Source organism: Muntiacus reevesi, chromosome 2, assembly GCF_963930625.1.
Source record: "Muntiacus reevesi chromosome 2, mMunRee1.1, whole genome shotgun sequence".
NCBI lineage: Eukaryota > Metazoa > Chordata > Mammalia > Artiodactyla > Cervidae > Muntiacus > Muntiacus reevesi.
In genome coordinates, this window is record NC_089250.1 from 35,268,712 (window position 1) to 35,291,055 (window position 22,344).

General features: G+C 42.1%; 1 protein-coding gene and 1 long non-coding RNA gene across 10 annotated transcripts in view; one reads left to right on the forward strand and one right to left on the reverse strand.

Moving 5' to 3' along the window:
* Nucleotides 1-11,709, reverse strand: part of WAC (WW domain containing adaptor with coiled-coil) — a 79,786-nt gene extending 68,077 nt beyond the window's left edge. For 2 of the 7 annotated variants that reach the window (XM_065921250.1, XM_065921246.1), the window contains exons 1-3: nt 11,002-11,427; nt 10,593-10,629; nt 8,844-9,039 (exon numbers count right to left, since the gene is read on the reverse strand). In XM_065921250.1, coding sequence (XP_065777322.1) covers nt 8,844-9,039; nt 10,593-10,629; nt 11,002-11,042 — 274 coding nt within the window. In that variant the 5' untranslated portion in view covers nt 11,043-11,427. Of the gene's footprint in view, nt 1-8,843; nt 9,057-10,591; nt 10,630-10,795; nt 10,864-11,001; nt 11,429-11,559 lie in introns of those variants that run through there. The other 5 variants (XM_065921251.1, XM_065921247.1, XM_065921245.1 and 2 more) reach the window with 5 other exon arrangements.
* Nucleotides 11,710-11,849: 140 nt separating this feature from the next.
* Nucleotides 11,850-21,604, forward strand: LOC136159249 (uncharacterized). Of its 3 annotated transcripts, none has more exons than XR_010661433.1 (4): nt 11,850-12,080; nt 12,320-12,490; nt 15,007-15,077; nt 18,558-21,604. It is a non-coding gene; the product is annotated as an uncharacterized lncRNA (long non-coding RNA). The 3 variants fall into 3 exon arrangements; XR_010661435.1 differs by having other exon boundaries at nt 20,004-21,604; XR_010661434.1 differs by lacking the exon at nt 12,320-12,490.
* The last annotated feature ends 740 nt before the right edge of the window (nt 21,605-22,344 follow it).

The following is a 22,344-nucleotide window of genomic DNA, read 5'->3' on the forward strand; positions in this document are numbered from 1 at the left end:
CAACACAATGCCATGCTCTTTTGGGCATACCGTCGTGTAACTCAGAAGGAATCAGAGATTAAACCAAAGACTAGCATTATCTAAATTCATCAGCCATGTTCATCCTAAGTTTTGTTTAAAATGCAATTACAGTTGACCCTTGACCAACAGAGGTTTGAACTGCATGGGTCAACTTACACATAGCTATCTTTTCAATAAATGCACTGATAGTACTAAACAACCAGAAGTTAGTTCAATCTGAAATGTGGAACCATGGGTAAGGATGATGGACTGTAAAGTAACACACAGAATTGCAATGAGGAGTGTGAGAGGTCTGTTGCCATTCCAACCCAAAATACTGTTCAAGGGTCAACCCTACTCCTAAGGGTCAATTTCAAGAAAACTATTTGCTAACACCTTAAGTCAGCCTGAATATACCAACTTGGGTGAAGGCTGTACTTTCCAAATAGACAAAAACTAAGTCAAGTTTAGCACTAAACTGTCTCAGGAAAGCCTGATGACATGGGAATGTGAGGGGTGGGGGGTGACATGACATGCCAAGGACATTTCATCTAAAGAAATAGCAGTGGCTTCAGATACTACCCAAATAGATCTTACTGGTCTGTCGAGCTGCTAATACTGGTAAGAAACTCTAGTGGCCACACCAATTCTATTGTAGGGCATTAACTACCACATTAGATCCCACAGGATGCTAACTTCACTATTTAATGTGTAACTGCATACAAGTTATACTATTATCTGTGACTCAGACAGAAGGTGACAGAAGAAAATTCTTTGAAACTCAAGAAAGCAGAGTATGATTTGGCAAACAACCACCCTACTTCTACAGTCCTAATGATAAAATTCACATTCCTTAATATCTCATTTTCTCTGAGGATCCCCCTCTTGTGTGTACTCTCCCTACATCTGCAGTTAGTAAATATTGAAATTAAACAAGTGTTTGTTTTAAAAAATTCAGTTTTTTATGCTCCATCCTCCTCCATTGCTCTGATTCAGGGTAATTCAGATGGACTCAGGAACTTACAGCTTTAAAAGCTTCCTAAGTGATTTGAACAGACAGCTCAATTTGGGGTAATCATAATAAACATGTGTTTAGGTTTCCCCTTCCATCAATCCTAAAAATCTCTCAACTACAGAGTTCTGGGTATGAGCAGGGAGCAAGTCAGCACAGTCCTGCAGGCCTCTTCATGCAGCTTTCACTGACCAGGTTCCTCAACTGGCAAGTGAAATAAAAAAATACCTAGGATGCTCCTTCCTAAGGAAGAAGAAAGAATGAAAGAGTAGCCTGAGGCCTGGGGCTGCTGATCTGACTGACACCAACTCCTAATTAGTCACAAGAATAAGAAGAAACCTAATAATTCACTATGTCAGTCTGAACACTCAGCTAAACGCTTTACAAGTGCTTTAGATACCACAATTTTCATTCAACCCCACACCAACGCTCAGGGAGAGGACGCAGAAACACACATTAAGTAATGAGCCTAAAGTCACCACCCCACTACAAGTATCAGTGCCTGGCCTTAAACAACTAACTAAAAAATGACTTCACCCACTGGTTAAGCATGAAAGGTAAATACGCACATTCTCTGAGCACTAACTAAAAGTTCACCTCGTCAGGCCTCTCAGACTGATACTGCCAACACCAAGTATTGAATCCATTGAGAAAATATACTAAAGACAAGTCAAATAAAACCATAAAATGTAACCATTTTTAACAGAAACTCTACAAAGGCTACCTATAGAATAATTCTGGTATTTTATAGCACAAGGAGGAGTCCTACAAAAATTGATAGGATTTGAGGCAATGTCATTTTCCCTCCTCTGCATTTCCTGGTTTTACTATAATAAAATTGTACCAACAAAGAAAAATTTTAGTACAAGCAGCACTAGAGAGTCCAAGGGCCCATTAACTCCAAACTTGCCTTGCATAAACGTCCTATTTCAGAAATCAAGCAGATAAAGTTTTAGAAAAACAGGAATATGTGTCAAGCTAAATATGTCAAGAGTGATCATATTCTCCAGAACTCTGCTGTCCAATTCAGTAGTCACTAACTACATGTGGCAAGTAGGCACAGGAAATGTTAGCTGGTCCCAACTGATATATGCTATAAGCGGAAAACAAGATTTCAACAACTTTGCAAAAAAAACGGGTGTAAAAAAAATCTTTAGTTTTTAAATTATCAAGTATGTGCTGAAATTAATATTTTATATACATTAGGTTAACTTCAACATGGCTACCAGAAATCTCCACAGGTGACTTGCCTTTGTGGCTCACATTTTATTTCCAGTAGGCAGTGTGCTCTAGCACCCTGTTACTCATGTGCAGCCAGCAACATAGGCAACATCTGGGATCTCCTTAAAAAGGCAGAGCCCTGGGGCCCCACCCTAGACTGACGAACTGAAACATGCATTTCAGCAAGATCCCCACATGTTTCATATACACATACAAGTTTAAGAAACACTGTTCCAGAAAACCGCAATTTCATTTCCTTAAATCATAATGACAAACCAAGTACTCTTTCATCTACCCATTTACTAAAATGCTCCATAGTGTGGAGCACTGTTCTAGGCAACTGGGATATTAGGGGATAAAATCATTAAGAAAGTCACTCCCTATTCTGGTGAGTGTGTTCCAGAGAACAAGCAACTGTCAGTTCTGCTATAACACTGCTTTTTTTTTTTTTAAAACGCAAGTTTGTTTGAGTCCTATTATCAGGAAACTATCTGAGCATAATATAAACTTCCCACTTACCTACAAACAATTTCATCTGCTGAGAAAACACCAGCTGCAGCCAGTTGACCAAGCTTCATACTCATTCACAGGATAGACACACACCTCAAATACCTGCCAGTTACCCCAGTTCTTTCAGTTAGGAGTCACATCCACCCACAGTTGGTTACAATTTTCAGAGGGTTACTTCAGATAACCTTCCTTCCATCATTTCACAATAACTCACAAACTGCAACCTTTCCACAAACTAATTTCAGGTCATTAGCAAACTAAAATGCTGTTATTAACTATATTGTTAGTTTACTCCTTAACCATTTAACAAAGTTATATCAAGATATTTGTAAAGTTCCTCTTTTAATATGTCATTGACAATGTTTTTGAATACTGTGCCCCTATCACATTTTCCCTATAAATCCCAGGGTGCAATTTTGCATGGCATGGCAACTTTCAGTAACATGTGCTGTAACAGAATGACTAGAATAACATCAGGTCACTTTAAGTACAAGGAAGGAACAAAGCAGCAGACAGGACAGAGGATGATAGGGAGCTGTTTGAGTCATCAGAAGGGTAAGTAGGCCTCTGGGAGGGGGGGTGCTGAAGCTGACACTCTACTGGAATGAGACCGCATCAGGTGGACATACAGAAAGATGAGCATCCCAGAAACAAGGAGCGGAACTCTTGAGACCAGAACAAACTTCCTGAAGGCCAATGCAGACAGAGCAGCACAAACACCCAGACACCAGATTTTACAAAGAGCCTATTACAGGCATTGGTAAGTAACAGGGTCAAGGGAGGGTCTTGAGCATGAGTGATCTAAGCTGAATGGCATTTTATCTGGACCACTCTGGCTATGTGTTGTGAATAACAGTGTTAAGCAAAAAGGATGCGGGACACCATTCAAGAGGTTCTTGAAGAGTTCAGGTAGGAGAGAAGTTCAGAGAAGGAGAGAATAGCAATTTTAAGTATATACCACAATTCCAACTTAGGATCTGTTGGCCTTACAATGGTGTGGAAGCGAAAGGCACGCAGTGGAAAGCACACTTCTAATTGTGAATTCTGCTCTCTTCCCAGGCTAGAGATATGCAGTATGATATGCACCTGAGGATGGGGCGGCAGCAGCAGGGAGACGGAATTCCCAGTCAGCCACTTAATTAGAAGGGGAAACAACTCCTACACTTACAGTCAATTCTGCTTTTAATTCTCAGTACAGCAGAAAGTTACATGAGATATTCAACACTTTATTATAAAGCAGGCTCCGTGTTAGGTAATTTTGTTCAACTGCAGGCTAATATAAGTGTTTTCAGAACATTTAAAGTAGGTTAGGTGTTTAAAGGCATTCCCAACTTGCGGTATTTTCAACTTTTGATGGGTTTATTGAGATGTAACCAAGTGGTTATAGTTGGAGTACAACTGTAAGGTAGCGATAAGGTTTTATATATAGCAAAAACACTTGCTTTCTACTTTCAGTAGCTAATAGTAGGCTACATAATTGGATTATATGTTCATCATAAAACAAATAATCCTGATCAGCCTAATTCAAAGAGGTGTGGGACCAGATATAAGAGGGCTTTCAAAATTATGATGCATCAAATAAATAATAAAAAGGAGACTCTTCGTAGGATGTATTTTCAAGCCCTAAAAACTTGGTTTTGAAATGATTGACAAACAACAACTCCTGTACTTAGTATAAGATCCCAGAAGCAGAGTCCAGGTACAGATCCCTATGAAGATCCTCCAGCTCTCCGCTAGCTCCACAGTTTTCAGCACCATAACAAAATGATTCACAACTTAACCCAAACCATCCTGCACAAAAGAATAAGACAAAAAGAGGCTTAACAGAAAGGCCATCTAGAATACATATTCTCTGTGAATTACGAACCCCAAATCCCAAGTATGTTCACCAAGAACTTTAAATACATCTTGCACAACTGAATCAGTTCAATTAATACTGCCTTAGGCAATTCTTGCCTGGAAAATCCCAAGGACAGAGGAGCCTGGCAGGCTACAGTCCATGGGGTGGCAAAGAGGTGGACACAACTGAGCAACTTCACTTTCTTTCTTAAAAGATCTTAAAGTAAACCATACCAAAATAGTTTTGACTATGAATTGAAATGCATTATATCATAATAGCCACCTCTTTAAGAGTACCAAAAATGGGTTGCCATGCCCTCCTCCAGGGGATCTTCCCAACCCAGGGATTGAACCCATGTCTCTCATGTCTCCTGTATTGGCAGGCAGGGTCTTTACCACTAGTGCCATCTGGGAAGCCCGTTTCTAGACGAATCTTACTATTGGTTCCTTTCACACAAGTAAATCTTCCCTCATCCATAAACTATAAAACAGGGATACTATTTGCTCTACCCACCTTCCAAGGTCAGTGCAAGGATCAAATGAGACTGTTCATTTTTATAGTACTTTCTAACATTACAAATGCAAAGCATATTTCATTCTACCCCAGTGTAAAGTTATTCAAAGAACCACAAGTCATACTATGCAATTATCAGTCTATTTAATGTGAGAATACTAAAATATTACTAAATTATATTTTAAAAACTATAAAAACAAGTATCCCCAAATACTTCCTACTTAATAACAATTCCTTCAATTGTTACAGTAACTGTCATTTGAAAATTGGATTAAATTTCCCAATTTCTCCAAATATGGGTAAATGACCAGAAAAATAAATAAAAAGGTTACTTTCATTATGCAGTGAAAAACTTTAAAAAAAGTTAGAAATGCAAGCACTAAGGCAATTTTTCCTTTGTACTCCAGAATATTTGAATGCTAACTTAAAAAGCTATAGAAAATCACTTAATTCCCACAATTCGGGGAACCAGTAAAGAATAATTTTTTTCGATTAACTAACTAAGCTAAGCTATCTCCCTCTAAAATATGTTTCTAACAGTTAATTCTCAGAGGGAAGAGAAGAAAAATGGGACAACCCTCAAGAGGCTGAACTTTTATGGAACAGCTTTACATAATTCCTATAAAGCTACCCTTCATTCCCAAACTCACTGGTACTAGCATCATCCTGAAAGTTACTTGGTAAAATTATCATTAGAACTAGTCAAGAAAAACATACTTTAATGAAATGGAAAGAGCTTAAAAATTCCATTAAGTACGAATACAACCTAAGCTATAAAAAAAATCAAATGATTGTACCTTAGGTTCTTGCTTTTGGTTATTTTTAAACAGAAGATTATATTTTGCAGGTTGATCACAATATATGTAAAAATAATTTTCCACCAAGTAATGAACCTTTAGGTAATGCTATGTCACAAAATTTCCCTTAGTTATAATAATCTAAACTCCCTTTCATAAATCCTAAGGGATAAAAATCTCTAATTCCTTTAACTGTACAAACTTAGTTGGAATAAATCCTTTTAAACTGTAGACTTCAATCTTCTGCAGGGAGTGACAATCCTTCTCAATCCCTGCTTTCTGATTTCTTAAGAGTATTAGTATGTCTTAAATTCTTTTTATATATTACTCTGAATCGGCACTTTAAGGAAATCCAAGGTGTCATGAAGAACTAAAAAAAAAAACACTGTGGACAGATGCCAGCAAAGTCCAATGGGACAGTGTGGGGTAGGGTAGTGGGTATATAGACACTTCAGTTAGGCACTTATTAAAATTATTAGTTTTTTTAAATCCTAAAATAAAAATCAATTTTATATTAGTTCGATAATATAGTAACCTGTTCCTATATTGTTACTTACACATGCTGTGTGCACAGAAAATCTAGCTCACTTGCATTTGACTTTGAATAATGGTTTTGATCTTTAAGTGAAAATTTATCTAAATATACAATTGAGTTTATAAAGATGAAAATATTAGGGAATACAAATACCTATAATGAAATCACACATATTCACTTTAAAATGTTAGTTTCAAACTCTTATTGTTAAGAAAAAAATACCTGGAGTCAAAGTACAATGACTTAAACAGCTAAGAATTAATTGAGGGAAGAATCACCACTTCACATCTTTAAAACACAAAGTAACATCAAAGATGCTCTCTGCACTCAAGAACACAGTACTCATTTTATAGTATTTGTTATTACTCCTCCGTGGTGTAAAGTAATACGGCAGTCAAGTATCTGAGAGATAATAGAGACCAGGGATGAAGTCAGTATTAGTTAAGGCTCCAGAGGAAAACAAGCAAGTTGCTAAAAAGCAAATCAGAAAAGGGGCTTAACTTAGCAAATGACTAGATCAGAAAGATAAGTTTCTTACAAATGGAACTAAAGTAAAGAAACATCAGCAAGCAGATGCACATAAAAAGGAAACTAAAACCCAATAAGAGGTATATAAACTACACACAGGAAGGAAAATGAAAATCAAAGTGAAGGAAAAAAAAAAGTACAGAAAAAATCAAGCAGCTAAAACAAGTAGCTCTCCAGAATCAGAGCTTGTAGAAACAGCTTCAAGGACAGGACCACATCTCAGCATTATTTCCAGGCACACCACACAACTGCTGACACACAGGGGACGCCCAGTGTTTGCTCAATAATTAAGCAACAGAATGTTCTTGCAAATATTTCACCTGTAAAAGAACTTAATCAGACACAGTTCAGTGTAAATGCCTGAAAGCATTTACAGAAGTCAAGTCTCCTAGAGTACCTAAAATGACCCTTTTCTGGATTTGGGGGTAGATGACAGATTAACCAGATCATAATCACTAAAAGAGAACCTGAGATACTTATTATCTTTAAGATGAGGTGCCACATCCTATTTAGTCACAATCAGCAAAATTTTAAAGACAAAGCACATTACAGTACAAACAATACTGCCTTCTAAGATCTAACATTTGAAATGAAATCCACTATAATAGAGTGACTGGTAATACAATCTCAGGCTAAACCTAACACTACACAAAACTTACCCCCAAGACTAAAAATAATAATTTTGCCCCCAAAATTCTAACACTTATTAACCAAATCCACCTGCTGTTATTTACAAACATATATAAGTTTATGTGTGTAAGTAGCATACAGCTATGCTATATTTAACAGAGAACTATACTCCCCTCCCATTCAATAACCATCCCAATATTCCATCTCCATGCAATCTTTTTTTCCCATGCAATCTTCTGACCACTATTAACTTCCTCAACCCACCAATTATATACAGAGGCGGCCAATGTTTTCCAATATCTCATCATACTGAATACAGCTGATTTCTATCCTAGAGGCAAAAAGAGAACCAGAAGCAGGATTTGAAGATAGTTGAAAATCAGAGACAGAAAGCCATGAGGGACTGAGTTTCCTTATAAGCTTATAGAAGCACAATCAAAATGGTGTATTTATTTCAAACAGATTATCTATTATGTAATTTAAGATCTTATAGCAGGAATAATAGAGATGATTAATTGACTTAGCAAAATTGGTTTGTCTCTCAATGAATGACATATGTAGATAGGAAATCTTGATAATTTTGGTAAATTTTGGATACATTAAGTCTGAAAACAATTTATTTTCAGACTCCTACCACAAAGAACTTGAGGCAAAGTAATAGATGAAGGAAGGGTAAAACCACTGAACTTTTAAAAAGGTGAGTATCTGAGTAGATACAGAAGTTACATTAATAAGACCCTGGAAAATATGAAAAATAGTATTTTCCTTAAAAAAAAAAAAAACCTAACAAAAATTTCCAGTATCACAAATGACTTTCTTAACCCATGAACTGTCTCAAAAAACCTTCTAAATTTTTAAATTCATACTTTACCACAAGAACACACATCCGAACTCCTTAAAAAATAAATTCAGGTAGAAACAAGGCTCTCAAAATGAACCAAGTCAAACTGCAGTCTTGGAAAGTTGAAAAGGTGAAAGTTCCTTTCTTGGAGAAATGTCCTGCATGTCACTCACTATTAATAAAGCACTGGTAGGCTACATTCATAAATGCATCCTCTAATTATCACCCACTGGGGTCCAGCTGTGGATGCTCAGGTCAGCATCTTATTTCTACAACATTTGTTTAGGCGTCAAATAAAATATTCTGATGACATAACCATTTAGTAACATTTGCAAGCTGGAAATATGACTAAAACTTTTTGTCTTACATAGAATTATTATTAATAAATTTAAGTTTCAATAAAAAAAGCTACTCACCACCATCCCTCTCTCTAACTCTGTGAATATGCACATTTTTGGCCTTACTGTGACCTGTGCTGTCACTGTATTTGTTTTCAGGACTATCAGATCTCCGCAACATTTTGTTTGGTGGTGAAGGATCTGCGGCGTCTCGCATTTTTTCATGTCTGTGATCACCACTACTGGGGTGACTCTTCGATGAATACTTAAGTGCCTGTAAAACATCACCCCCCCAAAATAAAAAAGAAATCAAACTTTTAATTTCTTCAGTTAATTCTATCATAAAATTTGCTATATTAACTACATTCAGTTTTATGAATTTATATCTGTAAAATTAAAATTTCTTTTAATTCTGCCTTTAAGTTATTCACACAAGACCTAACCACGAGTTAAGGCTCCTCACACATATCAAAATACTTTTTAAAAAAATCCTTCCATTAATCATCTTGTAAACACAATAAATCAAAACACTTTAGCAAATTAACTCAAGCTTTTCTAGGAGTTAAAAAGTTTAATCTGAAGTATTCACTGAGTACTACTCTACTATTTTTGCTCTGCAACTATGCTAGACACAAATACAAATAAGCATAAACACGTTTCTTCAATCTGACCCTAAAAAAGCATCAGAATTCAGAGAATTCTTATCAGAATTTCTCCAATTCTTGGATTCAAATAAGTAAGGCATTTCAGATCTAGCTTAACTACTCTTGCAGACATGGGAAACAATTTTAAGGTATAGAAATGTTGGCTCTTATTTCTGACCTATCCTAATGGAACGTAACGGAACTCCCCCCCAAAAAAATTTAACATATTTAAGACAACCATGATATAGCTGTCTTTTTAAATGCATAATTAACCATGTTTCAGAGTGTGATTCAACAATTTAATCGTTGACTTAACCAAATGTAATGCACAATGTTTTACTCGTCAAGGAACCTAGATTTTTAACTGGAACTTTAACTCATGCTACCCAGAAACACAACTGCTTCTTTGGAAACCGGCTCTCCTATCCTTTAAGTGGTCAGATGCAAGAAGTATTTACTTCTAGGGTCACCCCGGAGTTACAAATTAATGAATTTCCCTCCCCCGGAAAACAAGAGGCCAACTCTTTGAAAAAATTTTTTACAATGTTACACGAGGCTGTCACAAGAAGAAAACTATGTACTTGGAACTCCTTTCATGAGAATGAATTACCCAAGTACTCAAAGATCTCAATTTCTACAGAAACAAAAGCGCCATCTTTCACTAGTTAAGACAATTAATTATGTGCACCCAAAACAAACTGGGAAGGGGTAATGATTTACAACACACTTCAAGAGTTGAAACCCATTAGTGGCTTCTTCCCTGCCCTTCCGTCTAATTCTGATACCTCTGCGTTAACTTTTAGTTCCCCCAAAACAACAAATGAAGGCGATTCCAGAGTTACTAACCACCTCGCCCCACCGAGTCCCGCACACCCAAATAACCAAGTCAGGTCCTTCCTGGACGAGAATCAATTTTTATTCCCTTCCCCCCATCTCCCCCTCCCCCCCCCCCCCCCAGCAAAAAGAACTTGAACTTCCTCCCGTCACCTGTCAAAATAAGCCCCCACCCCTAGCCAGCAGGCGCCCCGTGAGCCGAGCGCAGGGTTTCCGGCCCCGCCGAGCGGGTTTCGCGTCTGTGGCCCCGAAGGGCCTGCAGCGACCTATGAAGCCTGCGCTCGAGTAGCGGCTCCTCCCTCCCCCGCCGGCCCCGCCAGCCCCGCAGCCCGCGCCCGCACCGTGGTACCTGGTAAGGCTGCGCGTCCCCCCGCCGGTCGTGACAGCTGGAAAACAGAAAAAAAGGGAACCTGAGGCCGGGGAACGGGCCCCCCGCACGGAGCCCGCAGAAACCCCCCCGCCCCGAATCCCAGCGGCGCTCCGGCCCCCGGCAGCCAGCCCTCCCGCCGCGCGCACACGCTCTCGCTCTCACACCCGCTCACACACACTCACACGGACTCCCGCCGGCGAGGGGCCGCCGCCGCCCGCGGCCGTCCACTCCCGACTACCCCCCGCCCGCCGCCGCCCGCGCGGCCGCTCCCCCTCCCGGCCGCTCCGGATCAGGGTTAACAACAAAAATGGCGGCGCGGCCGGCCCAGATGAGGAGGAGCGCCCCCCCGCCGCCCGCCCAGCCGCCTCGAAACGAAAAGACGATTTACCCATCACTGAGCCTCTGCTGTTTCCTCGCATACATTACCATCAATGCCCGGCCTGTGAGCGTGTGTCGGGGAGGGGGGAGCGGCCGCGGGAGACGGCGGCGGCGGGCGGGCGCGCAGGCGGCGGGCGGCGCAGGCCCGGCGCGCCCTCGGCGACGCTCAGCACCTCCCCGTCACTGGCGCCGGCGCTCCCGGGCCATCTCCTCCGTCCGCACCACGCTCACGCTCAGCTCAGGCCGGGCAGCGGCGAACCGGGGGGTAGGGGGGAGGGGGCAACACGACGCGTCCTGCTCGCCCTGCGGACAGCGCGACTGCCTCCTCCACCTTCTCCTCCTCCTGCTCCGCCGCCTCCTCCCCTCCTCCCCCCGCCGCCGCCGCCGCTGGGTCCTTCGCCGCCTCCTCCTCCTGCCGCCGCCGCCGCCGCCGCTGGTGCCGCCGCTGCCGCTCCACCAACTACATCCGGGCAACTCGGCCGCTGCGGCCTTCGGAAACCCTCGGCAGTTTCCGCCTCGCCCCTCCTCTCCCACCCTCGCGCGCGCCGGAACGCCGCCTTCGGCAAACCTCGGCTCGTCCCGGCCTTCCTCTTCCTCCGAGGCCTGGCTCGCCTCCTCGCAACCCGTCCGCTCTTTCCGGTCGCCGCTACCGGTCCGCACGCGCTCGTTCGGCCGCCGCCGTTCCAGTTTAGGGGTAGTCGGGCTCGGGGAGCCGCCTGAGGCTGGTCCCGGGGGCCCCGAGGCGCGCGGGGCGGGCAGCGTCTGTGGGAGGAGGCCGGTGGGGCGCGCGAGGAGCCATCGCGGACTAAATAAGGGCGGCTACGCTGCTGCGCGTGCGCCCGGCGGCGCGGGGGGCGGGGGGCGCGCTGGGGAGCGCGCCGGCCGCCGCCCCCACCCCCGCCCCTGCCCCTGCGGGCTCAGGCCGGGAAGCCCGTTGTTGGGCGGCTGGCGGACGGTGGGTCCAGGTGCTCGCTCTGTGCGTGGCGGCGCGAGCTCCCGCGATGCCTGCTTCTCGGAACCGGAATCGGAGCCTCGCGCCCGCCTCAGACCGGCGGGCAGACCCGGAGCTAGGCCTTCGGCCTCACAGAAGTAAGTCACCCCGGAAGCGCGGGGAAAGGGCCGGTGGCGTTCAGGGTCACCGGGCTTTGTGCCCGAAGCCCGTGCGCCTTCGAAGACCAAGGTGAGAAGGGCCAGCACCGCTGCTTTAAAACACCCGATGAGCCTGCTGATGTAGGGGGACACTCAGAAAAAGTGTCGTTTTTAATAGTTTCCACCCCAGCCGCGCCCTCCCCGCCGTCTCCTTTATTTCTCGTTTTTCTCTCTTTTAGTTCCTCCGCGCTCAGATCCAGTCATCTGGCGTTTTTCGCAGGTGAACTAACTAAGGCCTGGTGGTGGTGGCGGTTTAGTCGCAGAGTCGTGGGCGACTCTTTGCGACCCCTTGGACTGTAGCCCACCAGGCTCCTCTCTGTCCATGGGATTTTCCAGGCAAGAATACAGAAGTGAGTTGCCATTTCCTTCTCTAGACCCAGGGATTGAATTTGGGTCTCCTGCATCGCAGGCGGATTCTTTACCAACTGAGTCATCAGAGAAGCTCCAATAAGACCTGGGAAGTGCTAATGAGTTGCTTCAAATTGAATTTTATACACTGCTACAGACACAGTGGCATAGTTAGAGGGGGAAAATCCAAGTATACGCCCTAATAAAGCTTTACGTGTGTGTGTTGGGTGATGGTTTAGTCACTAATAAAGGGTGTGTGTGTGTGTGTGTGTGTGTGTTTAGAGGGGGAAAATCCAAGTATACTCCCTAATAAAGCCTTACGTGTGTGTGTGTGTTGGTGATGGTTTAGTCACTAATAAAGGGGTGTGTGTGTGTGTGTTTGTGTTGGTGATGGTTTAGTCACTAAGTCGTGTCCGGCTCTTTGTGACCTAATGGACTGTAGCCTAGCAGACTCCCCTGTCCATGGGGTTTCTACTAGAGTGGGTTGTCATTTTCTTCTCCAGGGGATCTTCCTAACCGAGGGATGGAGCTCAGGTCTCCTGCTTCGCAGGTTGATTCTTTACCACCTGAGCCACCAGGGAAGCACAAATAAAGGCTCTGGGTAGGGCGGGCAGGGCGCTAAATGATTTGCTGCAAATTGAATTTTATAGACTGCTACAGACTCAGTGGCAACATAGGCATATTTGGAGGAGAAAAATCCAAGTATACCCCACCAGTTAAGGAGTGTATCTGTGTGTGTGTGTGTGTATTGGTCGCTCTGTCATGTGAGACTCTTTGCCACTACACAGCGGCAAATAGGCATATTGGAAGAGTGAAAAAATCCAAGCTCACCTCCCAGGGTGGGGGCGGGGGTGTCTGTGTGTGTGTTGGTGGCTCAGTCGTGTCAGACTCCTTGCCACCCCATGGCCTGTAGCCTGCTAGGTTCTTCTGTCCATGGGATTCTCCAGGCAAGAATACTGGAGTGGCTTGCCATGCCCTTCTTCAGGGGATCTTTCTGACCCAGGGATGGAAGCATAAGTTTTTTCTGTCTCCTGCATTGGCAGGCAGGTTCTTTACCACTGTCACCACCATAAGAAGCTCAACCTTTACCTGAGGGTGATGGTATTCAGGTGGTTTTATTTCTTCTGCTCTAAACTCCTTATAAGGCAGCATTAACTACAAAGGATAGTAATAAACGTAAACTAAATATACAGCCATTTACAGGGAAGAAAAAGGCAAGGTAGGAAATAAATCAGAAGAAACAAGATCCCTTCAAAAAGAAGTATCAAAAAACTGGTTTAAATGGTATCTAACCAGTTACATTATTGCTGACCTAATCAAGAGATGGGACGATGGGGGAAAGGGCCAGAGATCACAACTGGTGGGAAAAAAATTTTTTAAATCAGGTAGCCATATTTGTCGAAAGGTCAGATTATTGCTGTTTGGGAGGACCGGTAAAGACCTACTTAGTGCCGTCCGATGCTGTCAGTAACTAAGAAGAAAACTGCCAGTGACTGAAATGGAAGAAAAAAGAAAAACTGGAGCTTTTTAAGTGCAATTTCTAGGACTTTTGTAACAAGACATCACATTGGAACACCACAGAAAATAGTACGGAAGTCTCATGCACAAACATTTTGAAAACTGGCAGCAAAATTTATTACTAATTTCTTGTTTAATGATTGAATGTCTGCTGAACCTGTTATACACTCTTTGATCAAAACAGCAAACTGGGCTGAGCTACAGAGAGAAACAGCGCTAGCAGTGTACAGTCCATACTGGTTAATCACAGATACTGCATTGGCGAGTTCACTTTCTCTCACTAAAATTTATCTGTGATCCCCAGATCAATAGCCACAGTATTTCTGGACATGCGTGGTAGAGAATGTGACTTGCCTGATAGGCACTGATGAGAGTAAAGGCAACACTCAGTGTTATTATTTCAGTTCTCATACTGTAAACAGATGTGCTTTTCACGATACAAACAGTCATGTTTGTAGCATTTTTTTGTTGCTTTTTACTGGTGATTGTCCTGTTTTAAGTGCCCCTCCACTCCCACCCCAAACACAATGCTAAACTCTTATCTAGTACTCCTAAGCACAAGACGGCTGTGATGTTCTTTGTAGAGAAAATGTGTACTTCGTCGGGTTGATTTAGGTACATCGTTAGTGCTTTTGCCCATGAAGAGGTGAGTGCTGATGAATCAACAATATATTAGATAAGATGTCTAAACAGACATCTGCTTCCCTGGTGGTTAGCAATAAAGAATCCACCTGCAGTGCAGGAGATGCAGGTTCGATCCCTGGGTCTCAAAGATCCCCTGGAGGAGGAAATGGCCATCCACTCCAGTATTCTTGCCTGGGAAAGTTCCATAGACAGAGACTGGTGGGCTACAGTCTATGAGGAAGCAAAAGAGTCAGACACGGAAGTGACTAAACCACCACCACCACATGTCTAAACAGAAACACACATAAAGTTGAATCATTTGATGAAACTGTGGTCAGAGTGTCTCAGGACCCCATCCATGTGTTTATTTCCCCAGGAGCAGTTCAGCGTTCCCAGTGACTATAGAACCTAGCTGCCTCAGATAATGAGAAGCGACTATTTACTAAAGTACGTATCTAAACGTTAAACCCATTTTTTTTTAAATTTCACCTCTGTAAGGGAATCTAATTCCATTATCTGTTGTTATGACTCCTCTCTTCCTCTACTTTACCTACCTGACGTGTATACCCTGCTCAATTCACTGCATGCTTGAGGAAAATGAGCTGCCAGTATTCCTTACCCCCTATGTTACTGAAAGCTCAGCCTCTGCACAGGTGCCATATCAAATCCTAGAGACAGAGTTTAGGGTGAAGAAGAAAATATCGTTATTACTTCACCAAGCAAAGGGAGACACACCAGGTTTCTGCCTAGAAAAACTGTGTCCCAACCCCAGAGGACTTGATGGGGTTTTATACCAGTGGTTTAAAGGTGGGGTCTCTAACAAGGTTAGGATGTGAGCGGAAAAAGTTGAGGGTGTGAGCCCACAAGGTTCCTCTGTCCGTGGGGCCTGCCAAGCAAGAATACCGGATAATCTTCCCAACCCAGGAATAGAACCCACATTTCCTATATCTCCTTGTATTAGCAGGCGGGTTCTTTACCACCTGGGAAGCCCGTCATCTCAGGTGGACGATCTCCTAATCTTGATGGTCCCTTTAATCTTGCCTCAGATTGTTTCTTGTATGCTCCTCCCTTGATCTGCCCTTTGGAGCTCGGGGAAGGTCGTGGAGGCTGGAGTCTCTCCTACAAGAAATAGGGAACAGAAAGGCCTCTATGCCCAAGAGCCTCACTGGGCCCTGCTCAATTTCACCTCTCACTAATTTCTCTTAACCATGTACACTACCCATCTGTTTAACATCTTCCAAACCTGACATTACATCCCAACATTACATTACATTTGCTGTGTTGCTTCTTGTTTCTGTAAGAAAATAGAAGGAATCAGAAATGTGTAACAGCTCCGGCCCATTCCCACCCTTGCATCTAGCAACGTTCCTCCATCTAAATACACTACTAGCCTCCATAACTGGATGGACAGTCCAAATTACTACCCAAGACCAAAATGGCTACTTTTACATCAAGTTCCATTTTACTCTTGGAATTGTCCTCTTTTAGAAGTTTCCCCGTTCAACTTAATCATTTTATAAACATTTTAATAACTGCCCTCTGGGGAAAAAAAATCTCGATTGTATCTCCCTCCAAATACTACCCCATTGCTCTGATCCACTCCTATACAGAAAAACTTCATCTCTCATGTCTGCTACTCATTCTTAAACCTGAAAGTTAGACTTGATCCCCAAACTCCACTTAAACTTATCCTCTGGATTCTCAGGAGCCTCCATGTTCTCAAATCCACTTTTCATTTCTCAGTCTTCATCTTACTTCACCTGTGAGCAGCATTTGATAACTTATAGCTGATGACTTACTCTCTTCTTCGTGAAGCTGCTTTTCTTGCCTACTGGAATTCCGCTCTGTTATGTTTCTCTCCTGTTTTCTAAATGATTCCTTAGTCTCCTTGCTGGCTCCTCTCCTATCTTAAAACCCACTATTGGCTTCCCATCTCAGAATGAAAGCCGTGGACTTTGCATCTTACCATGGTATACAGCCCTGCGTAAACCACTCCCACCCACGTTATCCCTGGTTTTGCATTCAGGACTTTTTTACTTGCTCAGTCTTCTCCCACCTCTCGACCCTCCACTTTCCACTGCTACACCAAGCATGTCTGGGTCTCAGGACCTCTACTCTAGTATCCTGCCTGAGTGCCCTTCTCCTTGGCATGAACTTTGCTTACACTATGTCTCTCCTCAGATCTCTTTCAGAAAGGTCTGTACTCTGAGAACTATGTAAACCGTACCCCACTTACTCTCCCTTACTCTGCTCAATTTCCCTTGCTCTATTGTCTTGTGTATTTCATTTAATTGTTGACTCTCACTAGAGTGAAGGCTGTATGTGATAGAATGAGATAAATATTTGTTGAGTGAAAGATTTAACTACAAAGATGTGCAAAGAAAGTAGCAAAATATTGTAAGTCTCAAGAGAAAAAAGGTATATGGTTTCATTTCTGCTTGCTCTCTAAAACAAACAGGATTAATTCAGTCCTGCTGTCACAAATTAAATGGGGAAAAACTGGATTATCCCTAATATAAAATACTATAAAAGGTAACATTTGAAAATCTTTATATAAATTTGCCTATGTAGCTAATCTTATGCAGATTACTTGCATGCCTTTCTAATGAGAGATCTCAAATTTGTAAATGAGCAGGAGATCTGTATTTAAGCCAATAAATTAATAGATGTCAGCCACTACAGGGGAGAACTATCAGCAAAAGGCATCAGTGACCCTGATTTTAACACCATCCTCTTGGTGGAGGAAGAATAAAAAACTCATGTCCTCAAGCCTCTACAAGCCTCTTGTAAAAGAGACTTTAAAAGGTTTTGCTAGAATTTTTAAAGGGTCACAAAAGAAATATATTCCCTGAAATTTTTACTGACCTCTTTTCACTTCTCTTTTTTTCTCTTCTTGCCTTTCTGTCCTGTGCCTTGACACAGTGTAGTGATTGAGAGCATGGGTTTTGGAATCAGAATGACAGGATCTAGAACTCGCTACATGGTTGACTGATTAGCAGTGTAATGTTGGGCAGATTATCACAGTCTCCCAAGATTATGCTTCCTTGTCTCCAAAATTGGCTTGATTAGGTATAGGGCTGTCTGTAAACAGTGAATGAGATTCGATAAATAATTTAGCACCACATGGCATATACATGCTGCAGTACAATCTTTCAAAAAAAAACTGCAAGGAATTACCCACAGAACTTAGAATACAGCCTGAGTCATAATACTGTGCATCTCATGTGAAATGGATACTCTGACATGCTGCATGGGTGACCCCAAGTTATGGACCAGTCCCTGCTCACAAAACCACAGTATTCAATGTAATTTGCATGGCACTGTCTGCTTGTACGTAAGCACATATACTCACTGGTGAAAATTGTAGTCTGACAAAAACATTGTTTAAAGTTTCCTGTGTTAGGTTTTAGGAGGTTTTCTTATGGCTTCATCCAGTCATGTGAGATCTTAACTACCCAACCAGGGATCAAACTCACACCCTGTGCAGTAGAAGCACAGTCTTAACCACTGGACCACCAGGGAAGTCCCAGGCTTTACTTCAGATTACAGTAAAGCAGGCTGGATCCAAAAAGGAAGCACTCCATTTTACCAGGAAGTTACCCCCAAACAGCCAGTCATCTAACCAGTTAGGGAGACAGCACCTCTTGGGGAGGAAGTGGAAGTGCTGCGATGATGGTACACAGGCCTTACTGCTCCAGTCGATGGATCCTTGGTTTATCCAGGTTGTTCCTCAGTGTAAACTTTCCTTTGCTGACTTCTTTTTGCAAAGCAATATCAAACCTTAGGAGAAAGGTAAGCAACTTTTCAAATAGGAAAACTGATTCTTTGTTTTGAAAAATGTTCATTGTATCTGCTTTTTACCAATTTTACTCTTTTTGTGAACAAGTGGTTTTTAATTTTTTTTTTTTTAATGCTGCTGCTGCTAAGTCGCTTCAGTCGTGTCCGACTCTGTGCGACCCCATAGACGACAGCCCACCAGGCTCTGCCGTCCCTGGGATTCTCCAGGCAAGAACACTGGAGTGGGTTGCCATTTCCTTCTCCAGTGCATGAAAGTGAAGTCGCTCAGCCATGTCCGACTCTTCACGACCCCATGGACTGCAGCCTACCAGGCTCCTCTGTCCATGGGATTCTCCAGGCAAGAGTACTAGAGTGGGGTGCTATTGCCTTCTCCTTTTTAATGTTAGGAACTATATAAACTAGAAAAATTTCTCCCCCTAAAAAGCTTATCACTGCCCTTAAGGCTTCTTTTTCACCCTTCAGCTGTTTGTCTTTCAAAGCAGAGGGAAAGCCTAAAAGTGGTTTCATGGGACCCTTTTAGTCCGTTAGGTTTTGGAGAAATTACACCACTTCGGTATGTTTGGTAAAGCACAGTTTGCCTATCAGACTGGTGAATTCTAGGCCTTCCCTGGTGGTCCATTAGTGAAGAAGCCACCTGCCAATGCAGGGGACACGGGTTTGACCCCTAATCCAGGTAGATCCCACATGCCTCAAAGCAGCTAAGCCCGTGCACCACAACTGGGCTCAGGAGCCCAAAACCAGAGAAGCCACCACAACGAGAAGCCCATGTACCACAATGAAGACTGGCTTTCCACAGCTAGAGAAAGCCTGCTCAAAGCAACAAAGACCCAGCTCAGCCAAAAATAATAAATAAAATTTTAAAATTAAAAAAAAAAAGACTGGTGGACTCTAGAGGCTCTAATGCAGTTTGCAATGATTTCTTGTTAAAGTAGGGTTTCTCCAGGTCCTGCAGATAGCAGTCTCTACCCCTGTCAACACTATCCCTACAGGATATCATTTCTGCAAAACCTTCCAAACACTCACATACAGATATTTTGTTCCATAAATTCCTGGAATATGGCTGGATTGGGGAAATCATAAGAGGTATAGTGGGCTTCCCTGGTAGCTCAGCTGGTAAAGAATCTGCCTGCACTGCAGGAGACCCTAGTTCAATTCCTGGGTCAGGCAGACCCGCTGGAGAAGGGATAGGCTACCCACTTCAGTTTTCTTGGGCTTCCCTGGTGGCTCAGCTGGTAAAGAATCCACCTGCAATGCAGGAGACCTGGGTTTGATCCCTGGATTGGGAAGATACCCTGAAGAAGGGAACAGCTACCCAGTCTAGTATTCTGGCTTAGAGAATTTGTGGAGTTGGATACAACTCAGCGACTTTCACGTCTCATCAAGAGGTATAGTGTAAGCCAGCTTAGGATAGAATTTAACATGGTAGCCAGTTTTTCATGCAGAATTTGAAGAAATACTATAATATCACTCATGTCAATGTCCAGTATTTCCTAATTAAGCTTCATTTCAAGATGGGATAACTTCAGTAGGGATATTCTTTTAAGCTCACTGTCGGCCTGTATTGTGTGCATTTAGGCCACTGTGTTAAACCCATCGCAGCAGGGAGCACACTTGGGACTTATGAGCAGGTGTCTGTACTTGCAGCCCAGCCCAGCACAGCAGGGACATATGACTCCATCGGCACAGCTTCAAACTTGTATTAGTGTTGACTGCTTGATACAGGTAGTGTGCAACTGTGTGGTACCAAATTCCCTCCTTTTAAAATGTTTTTCATCTGACTTTTCATCCTTTCTTGCATCATGAAGTATACTTTAAGAAAAAGGGATATTCATCATCTATATATTTAAAAAGCCATCTTACATCAACATCTAAAAAATTTCATCTGTAAAATTCTGAAATCCATTTTTGATGTTTTTCTACATGAAAGTTACTTTCCTGTCAGAAGGAATATTAGATGTATATTTTTACTTATTATTTGTTTGGCTTCACCAGGATTTAGCTGGGGCACCCAGGATCTTCCTTGCAGAATGCCATCACTTAGTTGTGGCAAATGGAATCTAGTTCCCTGACCAGGGATGGAACCAAGCCCCCTGCATTGGGAGCACAGAGTCTTAACCATAGGAACACCAGGGAAATACCTTATTTGACAGAATATTGACCTGTTTATATAGTGAGTAGATTTACCTACAGAACACTACAAATATGAAAGCTCTCTGTGGCAAAAAGACCTCCTGCCAGTATCTTTTCATTCTTAGTAGAACGCTTGGTTTTTATTGGGACTATCTGTCCAGAAGACTGTATTTCCTTACTTCCCTGTATCTTGAGGTAGCCATGTGATCAACTTCTGTCTAGCAGGATATAAGCAGAAGTGCTTGGAACTTCTAGGGGATCCTTGAAGAGAAAGGGCTATTCCACCTCTCCCTCTGGCACAACGTGATGTGATGGCTGGAGCTTGACTAGCCATCTTGAGCTGTGAAGTGGAAGCCGTGTGCTAAGGATGGTTTCCTGGCACAGTGGACAGGCGTATCAGCCCCAGAGAGACTACGGACAGCCAGATTTTTTTTTCTGTGAGAGAAAATAATCTGCTATTTTGGTAATCTGCTGTAACACTGGGTTTCTTGTTGCTCGTAGCTAAGTCTAAGTCTGCTCTCAAATATGGAAAGAAATGATCTGAAAGTACATTGTACTGTGCTCTAAGTTGTTTAATTTGGGGTGGGTGATATGGCATCTCCATTTGATGAAGAAATTCAAATCTAAATAGTGAAAGAAAAAAATAACAATACAGCTCACTTCAGTTTTTCTTCCCGAAGATGTCGGTACCTTTACCGTGATGTTCACTTCCTTTGAAAGAATAACATGACTTAACAAGTGAAATAGGTTGTCTAAAGCAAAATACCTTGCTACTTTAAATTTGCTAACAGACTCTGTTGTATTTATTTTCAATTCTTGTGTCTGTTGCATTTGTGGAAAGTTCATGTTCCAATGAATTCAGGAAATTAATGTTGAATTAATAGTAAGTGAAGTTTGTATTGAAGGTGATTGCTTCTAGAAGGCTGGTACCTTATTTCTTGGTCTCATTGGTGGATGCATGTATATTTATTTTTAATCCATTAAAATGTACATATGTTTATGTGCTTTTCTGAATTAATATATTTCATAAAAATAAAGGATTAAAGACGTGAATTTTGTGGTTTCTTTAAAAATACACCTTTCACTTACTTTGAATCAAATATTTTGTTTTTGACAAAAAGAAATGTAAAATATAAAATTCATATTATTGTTAACAAATTCCTCAATAGTATATTGCTTTGATTAACAATTTTTATCAAGTATATGTGTTTTTTTTGTTGTTGTTAAAACCTTTCAGTAATTGAACTAACTACATAGTTCCAGAAAGTTAGCAGACTTTCTCTATATAACATCCACTTTAAGCTAAACCCTTTAATGGGTAGAATCTAGTTTAAACAGAACCACTTCATGTCTTATGTAGAACAAGCCTAGGATGAATGAATTGCTAGATTAGATTTTATTACAGGTGCAGTAACATTCTAAGACATATTTCTGTAAAAGTGTAGCATCGTAAAAGAGTGTTAGTCTCCACGAGTGTGTTTGGACAAGGCACTGTAGATTTTGAGTTTTAGTTTGCCATATCCATAGAAGATGTATACTAATCCCTGCCGTCCTACAGTTGTAAAAATACAGTGAGATATGTGCACATCCATTGAACAAGCACTTCATAAACCTGTTGTTATTAATATACAGATTTAATTTAACAATTTTTTCCTCTGCCCCTTCTAAACCCAACTTATACAACTGGAAGTTTTCAGTTCACATACTGCTGAAGCCTAACTTGAAAGATTTTGAGCATAACCTTACCCTTACTAGCACACAAAATGAGTGCAGTTGTTCGGTAGTT